Here is an 11,271-nt window from a genome sequence, read left to right on the forward strand (position 1 = left end):
GAGGGGTTTTTTTTCCCCCCTGCTGGATAAACAGCACGAAGGCTTCTCACTGGAAGCAACTGCCATTTAACAACATGTATCCTAGAAAGCTGTAAATGAGTTCTGATTTAACTGAACTGACAACTCGTTATTACTGAAAGCAATTGTACACCCTCAGTAACCAAAGCTTTCCTGGCAGAGCTTGCTCTCTGGATTTATCATTAACATCTACATCCTAACGCTGATAAATAATTCAGCTCAGCATTTAGCCCTGTGTCCTTGCCTCTCTACCCAGAAACCACTCTCACGATTTACTGTATGTTCCAGCAACAGGGAGGAAAAACCTACCTGGATCGTGGTTCCTCCTCGCGCTGCCTAACTGCACGGGAATCTTCACTCTCAACATAGAAGCGTAGGTTCTAGTTATTTTGTCGGAAAAAGTGTTTATTAGATACCTAAATATAGAGCGTTATTTATCCACACGGAGTCATGACCATGTGGGCTCACATTCACATGCAAATTCCCCTTTTAATAATCCTAATGCAGGGAGCGCTCCAATCAGAGCTCTATCAGCCCCGGCTCTGGGATACCTGATGCCAGCTTTGCTGGTAATGTAGGCCACTGAAGCAAATCCAGAGAGATTGAGTTGGAAGTGGAGGGAGGCTCTGAGATCTATTTGCTTGGCTTCCTGATGATGGGGGGGTGGGGTGTCTAACTTCTTTTTTTCTTTCCCACTATAAACGGGATATCATTTAAGAGGGATCACTAGCTGAGAGCAGCCCAGCTGGGTCAAGGCTAGGAGGCGGGGACGCACTTGCAAGCGGCGCAGCAAGGTGGAAGCACGAAGACAGAAGACCAGGTTAATGAAAGCATGAGGTGGCTCTTGGGCAGCAGCTGGAGAAAATTTGGACACGCCGACAGGGGAAACTATGACTGGCTAAACAGTGAACCAGGTGGGCCGCTTCTGGAAACAGAGCTTCAGGTCTGTACCCCCCTGCTCGTCTCTGTGACACGTCCTTTGCCTTTGCATGTGTATGTATGTCTGTGTAATGCCTCCGTGTATAGCACAGAGTAAATACCTGGGTACATATCAAAGCAGTACCACTCAATTACATAGAACCAGAGCATTTATTTATTGCTGTTGTTTTAAACCCATTTGTGGGGAAAGAAAAACATTAGTCTTGCTGGAGCAGCTGGTAAAGAAGTTTAATTATTTCTTTTAAATGTGATGCATTCTGCTATTCCTTGATTTCCTTTCTTTTAAATGCATGTTTACGCTCTGGATCGGGTCCCATGAAGCCTTTCTGCAGATGTTAGAAGCCAGTAGCAGTCAGCAATGAACTCTTGTTCCCTAAGCTGTGTGCTGATTACTTCTGCGAGAGAGAATCACATGCAGGCGAGGGGGAGGGAAGTAGCCCCCGGCAATGAAAACACAGTCTGCCTTTCTGGTTTTGTCTAGGAGATAGCAAAAGGGTTTCTCTGGTCAGAAATAATAATTTAAGGTGTACATATATCCCCAGTAAATGTTTGCATCAACGCAGCACTAGCGAATGAAATGGCCACGGTACTTAGCTGAGACATCAAGAGAATTGTTGTAAAATAAAAGGGAGTAGGAGTGGGCGGTCAAAACAGGAGAAAAAGCAGTTTTTAAATGCCTTTACAATTTTACCAGTGTCTAACTCATCAGTAACATTGCCAGGGACTGGTTTTGTCTAACAGTGAGAAACAAGCAGCATCACCAGTCACATTCTAACAAGTATTTGAAAACTCTGTGTAAATCTAGACTCACTTTAAAATTGTCATAATTAATGTATACAAAACCACATCAAAATGTTTTTCTGTTTGCCGGAGTTATAAATTTTTGCTTTTTACAAGCAATAATGAATCAGCTTTAAGAAGTAGGATGGATCATGGAAAAGCACCTATGCATGCACCTAATGACTTCAAAGCAGACTTTGTTCCAAATCCACTTAGAACATTTCAGAAGTACAGGTTTCCTGATTCAACTTCAAAAGATATTAGTACAAATATGGGCTATATTAATAAAAATAATTTTAATAAAGTTCTAAGTACCCTAGCAAATCATTAACAACATAATAAATCCTAGCACCAATCAAACAATCACTTCAATGGGAATTTAAGCAAGACAAACAAACTTTCATTTTTCTATCCTTACACAAAAGCTTCCTTTAAACTCATGTTTGGCCTTATGAGGTCATTCCCTTCAAAGCCAGGTACGAGGCTTCTTTTGTCTAGACAGAGAGTTCAATTCTAAACCCATTCCATTACTCATCATGGAAATGCCACACAATGGGGCTGCACTCTGCATTTTATTCCTTTACCAAGCGGCACGAGTAAAAGCTCATCTAAGCTGATACGGGTCACGTAATCTGTAAGCTGGCAACTGTACATGCTCAGCATATTAAAAAAATGTAGACAGACAGATTACTAATGAAAGGCTTTAATACTTCTAGTCTGTGCTCAGTGTTTTGGAAAACTGACCCTGTGCTACAGTGCTACAAAGATATAAATTGAAGGAAGAGAATAAACATAAGCCTACAATGGCCAAACCATCCTACTAAAAATCAGTTCTGGGAAAATAGAGGACTTTTTAGAAACATAACCCTTTTTACCCCCATGCTCTTTTCTGCTTTTCTCTTTATAAAGGATGTTTTCCCTGTATTTAGGTGTCTGTAACTTATTTCATGCTGGAAGTCAGAGCTTTAATTTTATCAAGTACAAACCCGACAACAGCTGCTTGTGATGACACAGGCAGAGCACACTGACCTCCAGTGAAGCAGCAGCATCAAAACCAAACCAGTCAAGAACACACTACCAAATAATTCCCTCAGTCACTTCATATGCTTGTTGTAGAAACTTCCAGATGTTAAACAGTAGTGGATTTTACTTTAGGTATGTTCTGCAGTTGGTTTATTTGCCTACACTTTCATTTCAATTACTGAAGATTAGTTTCATTTCTAGATCTTTTTTCTCACAGTTCTGGCAGCTATTTCTGGTACCTATACATACTGGTTCCTTTTCTAGTTTTAGAGCTTCAGTTTTAGAAGTTAGTTTTAGTTCAGTTTAGAACTTTAGTTGTAGTTTAGATCTTCAGAACAAATATTAATTTTTTTCTAAGTGACCTTTGTTTAATTTTATTAAATTTTTTTCAATTTTGAAATAATTGAAATGAAAGCATAAGCAGATAAACCAACTGCAGAATTCTATAATCTTTTTTTAAATGGCTATAAGATCTTCCAAGTCTGACTTTGCAACATTCTTCAGTAGCCTCTTAGCCACTCATCCCAGAAATGGGCACAAAACTACAACAGAAACACAGAGACTAATACTGCTCAATTTTCTCACAATGCATTTCATATACATCTGGATATACCTACAAGAAATTAATCAGCTTTTTGAACTACATCTCAAAGTAAAATCAGTCCATGTAAAGTGTTTGGCATGAGGCAGTATCAAAACGGACATGTAACTCCCTGTGATTTATGCTTCAGATTCTGGGCATCTGTGGGACAGTATTAACTTATTAAAAACAATTTCAACTCAAATAATACACTAAGTACCCTACAGATTATTTCATCCAAATAGGAAAGCTAAGGCTTAACTTCAGCTGTTTTTAAAAAGCTATGGACACTTTGAAGCAGACTGAGGAAAACTGGTCCTTAGTGTCACCTGTTAGCATAAAGAAAAACATATTACCCAATCCTTAATCCTACCTGCTTCACATGCTACTATTTTGCAGATGGTGGTAAGACACACTTATCAATACGCTACTCTCCTCACCTTTCTCAGTCATGCAGCCCAGGGTCTTATTTACTGCACCTTCCTCAAACAACATGGTTCTTACGTCTTGTTTTATGCACATTACTGAATAGATAGTAACCAGACACTTGTGTAGTTATTTTGACTCAAATAGAATAGTTCAGTTGGAAGAGACTTAAAACAATCATCTAGTCCAACTGCCTGACCTCTTCAGGGAGTACAAGAGAATATGAACTGTTTCATAATTACCTATGTCATTTTTGCCCAGATCCCATAGTGTAATAAAGTACTCACAAGGTAACAGGAATACAGCTCCCCAGAAGAGCATTCACTATCCGAAACTAGAATGCAGTCCTCCCTCCCCGCCCCGTCTCCCGACTCATATATCCTGCAACACATTACCCTGAGGTACTGTGGTCATCTTCCCTAAGCAATCTATCACAGCCCTAGAGTAGGCACTTTGTACACAACAACGTAATTAAAAACTATGTTTGTTGTGGGTCAAATTAAGGATTCAGATTTCCAAAACGCTGGCATTTATTCAGTCTTGAGGGCTTGAATTTGCAACTTCAGAAGCAATGTTATAGGTTACTCTGAGGGATTTAAAGAAAAAAAAAAGTTTTCAGCCCAGTAACCACCTGACACCCAAATGAATCTAGATAGTCCTTTTACGCCTACTTCACAGACTGTGGCCATCGGAGCTAGCTCATACTACAAATAGTTTCTCTTCTTCCATTTTCTTACTACTAGATGCAAACTGGTCTCTCCAACAATATATTTTACATATTTCTGTTGATAGATATTTCTTTGCAAGACCCAAGACTGCTGGGTTCCAGTTGAGGCTTTGGAGCAAGTATTCCCCCGAGACCTAAGACCATTTATTAATTCCTTCCATCAAGCTTAACCTTTTCTTCCCCTGCCTCCCAGTTTGTCACTAGCCCTTTCCTTTTTCTTCTTCTGTAAAGAGAATGGGACTGGTGCAGTGGGAGAGTAGCCCCACCGTTTGCTCCCCTGACTTCTCTGTCCTATCCAATCCTACTTCCCTCATTCTTGGTTCCCTTTTGGCTCTCCTTCCCACAGCTTTGCATCTTGTACATTCTCCTCACAAGCCAAGGCTCTCCATCCATGCTGGTGCACAAATCAGATCTGCACCCTTCTCCACTCTGCCCTCACCTGACAAGTCCACAGCTCTTCACTTCAGGAACATCAGTTCTTATCCTGTGCTTCAAATCCACATCCAACCCCCCAGTCCCTCCTTTCTCTCCTTGCCATCCTGTGGATTCTCAAAAACACAGTCTTTGTATGAGACCATGTCAGGCAATGACAACACCAGTCCGTGCTTCCACCAGCACACAAAGGATGTGCCATCCTTGGCCATTATTTAAAACACAAACTTCCTTTCAGTGAAATTCAAAGGGAAGTGGCACTGAGTTTAAAACTAAGAGAACCAGGGCTTTATATACCTTTTACCAGTCCCACGTAAGAAATACTGCCAATCTCCCCCTCTATCCTCACAACCAACCACGACAGTGCAGAACTTTCAGATGCAAAGAACACCACTTAATCTGACTGAAAGCCCACTCTGTGCAAATTAAACCCAAAACTTACACTTGGATCTCAAAAATGATCCATGATCTTCACTGATTACGAATAATGCTGTCCAATATAAGCTCAGCCTTTCTAAACGTTTATTATAAAAGCATCGGTAACATAACAGTATCAGTGAGTCTCAATATACATTGTGCACAAACATAATACTGAATGTTTTTTCTGATTTTCCTGTGAAATGTTTTTATGCACAGGCACAATAAAAAAGCGTTAACATTTTAAAGAAAATTCCCTCTTTTTTTAAAAGATTATTTAACATCTGTGTTAGAAAAATAGCTGAACAATTCCAAGTCCACTGTAGCTACTCCTGTAGCTCATTTAATGGTCAGGCAAGACAACAGCTTGTACTGCCAGAAACTTTTTAATAAAGAAATGATCAGTAAATATAAGAGAGTTCTTTAGTATGCATTTTTGTGGTAGAAACAGCTGGGGGAAAAAAGCTTAATAGCTAATCCACAATAGTTTCAGTGTATTTTAAAATTACTTTAATGGCTTTGGCCTCAGATGCACAATACATCAGGAAAAAAGCAGAAATCTCCTCTATACTATTTGTTAGAAGTTAAAACCTATTTACTTTCTTTTTCTTAGGCACGACCACACACTAAGAATTTCATAGTACAACAACGAAGTGGAGAGGTAACAAATGCCTGGTAGTTAATCAGCTGAACGTAGGTTACAGCATGATTTTGTAGCTAAAAGAATGACCATGATGATTCTCGGAAGAATAAGCAGAGAAAGTTTTGTAGACTAAAAAGGTGGTACGGGAGTTACTGGCCCTTTTCAAAAAGCCATTACTGCAAAGAGCCCGTTTGCATCCCTGCTTCCAAATGCTTTGAGGAAAGAACCACTCGAGTTCCCCCAGTTTGCAAAGCTGCCTTCGTTCAAAATAAAGAAAATCTGATCCATTGACCTGTTTAGTTTCACCATAAAAATGTGAAAAAGCCCTCTGATTAAAGTCTTCAAGTACTTACAAAGGGAATGAGTTGATAATAAACAGTATTTTAGAGTTTGGGTGTTCTCCCCCATCTCTAGATTAGACTCTGAACAAGATACAGTTATTAGAAGCTAGACCTAGCTAGAGTCAGACTGAAAATAAGATACATTAAATTTTAAAAGTGAAACAAATACAATAGAAGAGCACAAATGTGTTTGGTGTTTTTTTTTTTTAAATAGCTTAACTCCTGTAAACTCTACAGCAGAATTCAAAAGCTATGGGACACAGGTCTTTTGTGCTATATTTTGCAGGAGATAAAGCTGACACAGCAGTCACAGCTCTTATTGCTCTTACACCAGAAGTTCTTCTTCCACAGTTTTAAACAGGTAAAATGACTCTTGGATAGCTGGAAGAACAAGCTCAAGAAAGAGCCCCAGTCCAGGCCATCATGACACAATGTTTTATTTGGGGCTGGCCTGTAAGGTTAGAACAGCCCAAAGAACAGGTATTGTAGGCAGTGGGTCCCAGCAAAAGGGATAGTTGTCATAATATTTGTTCTTTAAAGTAAACAGTAGAGTTTTCCAAACAGAAAGAAACAACACTAGACGGTGGATCACCAGCCCTATTCCTCTGCAATTTGGTGTTCTCCCAAGTTTTAAAAGCTTGACTGATCTCCTGCAAAGAGGGCTGGTCCCAATATAATCCAAGAGTAATAAAATCTCATACCAAAATACATACAGTTCCAGGTTGTTGGCATTTTTCCCCTCCTATTGGAAACAGGGTTTCCTAGAAACCCACCACTCTTTGCAACTTCTCCATTTCTTTTGTCTCTAGTTGTCATTTGTTTTAATGGACCAGCAAATAGAATTTGGCAATTCATGAGCCTGGAAAACATGTCTCTTAAATGCCACTAATGCAGACAGAAAGTTGCTACACCGGGGCAGGGGGGTGAGGTAGAGAATGTATCTTTTCCTCTCCAATTAAGAGGTCTCCAAGAATCCAACACACTACCTATTTGTTTTAATTACAGAGCAGACAACAGACGAGTTCAACCAAAGACGACATAGAACCATTTCTGTGCATCATATTGCCTGCCACCATGATGCTCTTCCTCGCATTCCTGCTGCTCTTCCTATACCGCCGTTGCCAGCGCCCCACTCCGCAGGGGCAGATCTTCAGCATCGACCTCCCCGAGGCCCTGCCAGAGCATGATGTGTCCAATTTCCTTTCTGTGCTGCCCTGGAACAGCGAACAGAGTTTCCACTACTCCACTCTGCTCCCTGATGCCACATTCCTCACTGTGTGCTTGCCTCCGTCCTACGAGGAGGCCACCATGAAGACTCCCATGGATGAGGCTCACATTGAGCTCTCTCCAGACCCAGTGCCTCCTTATGAAGGGAGCACGCTGTAGTCCAGCAGCGCCAAATAAACTTCCTACGGAAGCACCTTAGCTGAAGCACACAGCCCCTCAAGGCAGAAACATGGAACTGCTATGGCCTTTAAAATTAGCAAAAATATTCCAAATGAGGCACCAAACCAATGAATTAACGAAGGAAGAAACTTGGAGTAATAGGGAATGAGTCTCTTCACCCCATCCTAGGATTCTCCGCCTTCCATCTGTGGCAAGTGTACACACACAGCATAGCACCAAATCAATCCCAGACTGGTACCATCGGTATTCCAGTTAACAAAGCGTGTCATGCAAGGATTAAACTTAAGGACAAGTAGGAATCTGTCCCTCTGCAATCACTCAGCTACAAGGAAATATGTATTATGCTATAGGTTCACCAGTCACAGAAAAGGCTTTTAGCACATACCTCTTCCAGTCTGGCTTTTTTCTATGTGTTTATTTTTAACTGAGTTTCTGACAAGCTGATTTACTCAACCTGTGTGTGTTAACATCACATTGTTCTGCAGTGCTCTGGAATGACTGCAACAGCTCTCAGGAAAGCAAATAAATTTATAACCTCTACAAAACTTCCAGCAACTGTACCCCGAAGGTTCAAATGTGCACTGTGGCTAAAGGCTGCTTTTTATCACAGTTGAACAATGAGGACAGGCAGAGAAGACCTGGTTGTTCTGGGTGAGGAAGACACCACTAAAGAACACACTCACACTGTTGCTGCAAGCTGCTTGCTAAGGTCTGCAGGGTCCCCACGTTCCAGACCACTGGCTTGACTTGTTTTCCAATTTACAACTCTACAACAACAAACCCTGTGACCTATTTGGTGCAGTGTGTAAAGGAAAAATTTGAGGAAAAATTAATAAAATCAAATACACAAAAAAAATCTGGTCTTCATTTCAAAACAGCATTATACTCCCTCCCGCTTCATCCCTAGGGCGAAGTAAATCTCATTCAAGTGCACTGGTGGCAGTGGTTCAGTGTCTCAGGAGGGCTTACACATTCTTACTCTTAAGCAATGATGTTATCTTTAATTCTTTCTTACATTAGAGATAATTTAAGGATAGCATTTTCTCTATATTGAGAGATGCTCTTGTTTTGGAAGGTGGCTATTACAGATCCTGACAACCTCAAAAATTATGACAGTTTCTTCCTTGCAGGTGTGAGCTATTCCATGACATTACACTTGTCTGTGGCTTGCCAACATAACAACTACTACATATTATAGTGTGCAGTCTTGGTGTAACGCCTAAACCCAAAGGCTGTCCTGACTTGTACCTTGTGATAGCAACTGTCATGAGGTGTCAACATCAGCCAGTTCTGCTTTGTGAACATACCACATTTCTCTAAAAAAAGGGAAACAGTAATTGAGGAATAAATCATCACTGTACAGCAGAAGACAAACTTTTGTGCTACAGGTTATTAAATTTCATGTTATGTCGACAGTGGCACAAATCACATCACCACAGTAACCAAGTAGTCCAGGTCAAAACTGATGATCCCACCGATACAGTTCCCTTAAACTAAAAAAAAGTCTGCCTTATGTAATTTGGAAGTGGGATTATTTTCTTGAACTACACTTTTGAGAGTGTTTCCTTTTCTAATGTTCCCTTTTGGTCACCAAATAGTAAGAACAGCAAAATCCAAATGCAACAACCATTTTTCTTTTCAGACCGCATCTGAGATGAGTTCCTGGTATTCACTGATGCATTTGAAAGTACTGTATTTGACTGTCTCCTTGCATTTTGTTTACCTCCTTAATATTTAGTACATACAGTTCTTGCCAGCTACAACAAAAGCTGGAAAAAACCAAGAGCCCCAAAAAACATATGCTACCTAATCAGCAAGGTACAAAGGTTTGAGGTTCAAAGATAAACCGCTTCTGCCTTTTGTGTCTATATACTACACTGACACTAATTGTACAGGTGTGCTTGGAAAAGATCTGCTGTGTTCTAAATGAGTTGCACTGTTCTTCAGCACAATTTCTTGTTTACCCTTACCAGGGCAGCACCTGAAACCCAGCTCCAGGGCTCATCATTCTAAACCGCTCTGCAGTTACCTTAGTTACAATTAGGGTAACTTCCTGAGTGATATTTTTCGTGACCAAGATTTATACACTTCTTGAACTAGTCAAGAATTGCTATTCTCTCCAAGAATATAGAGAGTGATTGTCTCTGACATAGTATTTATGGGATAACTCTCAAACCCCGCCATTGACAAATTGCTTCTGTTCATTTGCATTACTATAGACAATTAAAAAGATACTTGCTCAAATCCAAATGAACAAGAACACCCCCATGACTTAAATTTTTCTCTCTTATAGACTAATAGCTTTTTATTCCCCTGGCATTGGTATGTCTTACCTCATTCCAACACATATTTGTCTAGTCTTGCATGTTAATTGTCCCTAGTGGGTTTTGGCCTAACCAGCATCTCACTCTTAAACCTCCACTCCAAAATAAACAAAGTAAAACAAAAAAGAGAATGCTTCTTATGCAAACATACTGAAATTAATCTTCATTGCCTAGAAGCTACCTCTCATCGTATCAGCCTGTGGTGACACATATGTCAGTAACCACAGTATTACTACGATTACTGCTACTGGTTGCAGACCAGTTATCAGGTCCCTGGGGCAAATACCTTCCGCATCCCAGCAGAACGCTAATGATTGGAAAGGAACTTGTGTCCAGCGATACAGCAATCAAGTGCAGGGGGAAAACTTTTAGTTTTCTCATCTCCACTAATCTGAAAGATGAAGGTTTAGAGCACAGCATCTTAAAGAAAGATGTTGGAGTTTAGGCCATAGACAAGAAGACTGAGAAGAGACAATAAGTTTTAAAATAAAAAGGTAACTGCAAACAAAGTAAAATAAACATCCTTCATGCCTGCAGCAATCTGGTCTGGTGCTAGTCAGCTTAAAGTGCAGCAAGATTAAGTCAGAAAATAAATTTCTAGAAGTGAAATGCAGTCTGAAAGTGCAGTGAAGCATCACCATCTCTGGACACATTAAGACATTACACAAACATATGTCAGGAGCGATGAAGGATCCTAGTTGGAGCAAGGGATGGATTAGACATCTTCCCTGGGTCCTTTCCTGTTCCTGTGCCCTAAAGCTACATACAAGTAAATTTTGTTCATAATTTCTAAGTTTTGTATGAAATCAGATGTCTGTTTCTTCAAAAATCTGATAATACGAAATTTCATGTGTATCCAGAGATCACTGTAATCCTGGCATTGTACTTTATAACGACAAGGTCCTTACATACACATTTTGTTTAAAACTGATGAAGATTAGGACTTACTAATGTCTACTAATACACATGTAAAGTCTTACAAGTTGTGAACTCACCATGATGTTAAGGGTACTTGTATTTCAGTTTTCCACTGAGAAAATTTTGATAGCCATGATATGATTAATTATGTATATACAACCCCTTGTTTATACTTATTAAGAAACTAAGGCACCCTATTAAAGAGGTTTTCAAAAGCTTAGGAGGGCAATCTCTGCGGTTGTCCTCTCTGTAAGAGCTGCCAGAGTCCCTTACTGACAATGGTCCATTACTCTGTG

General features: G+C 40.1%; 1 protein-coding gene across 1 annotated transcript; it reads left to right on the forward strand.

The window, feature by feature from the left end:
- Positions 1 to 850: 850 nt before the first annotated feature.
- On the forward strand, positions 851 to 7,712 carry SMIM28 (small integral membrane protein 28; the record flags this gene model as incomplete). Its single annotated transcript, XM_081997644.1, has 2 exons — positions 851 to 961; positions 7,332 to 7,712. The coding sequence occupies 2 exons, from the start codon at positions 851 to 853 to the stop codon at positions 7,710 to 7,712; spliced, it is 492 nt and encodes a 163-aa protein (XP_081853770.1).
- Between the last annotated feature and the right edge of the window lie 3,559 nt (positions 7,713 to 11,271).

Source organism: Phaethon aethereus, assembly GCF_964289735.1.
Source record: "Phaethon aethereus genome assembly, chromosome: 3".
Taxonomy (NCBI): domain Eukaryota; kingdom Metazoa; phylum Chordata; class Aves; order Phaethontiformes; family Phaethontidae; genus Phaethon; species Phaethon aethereus.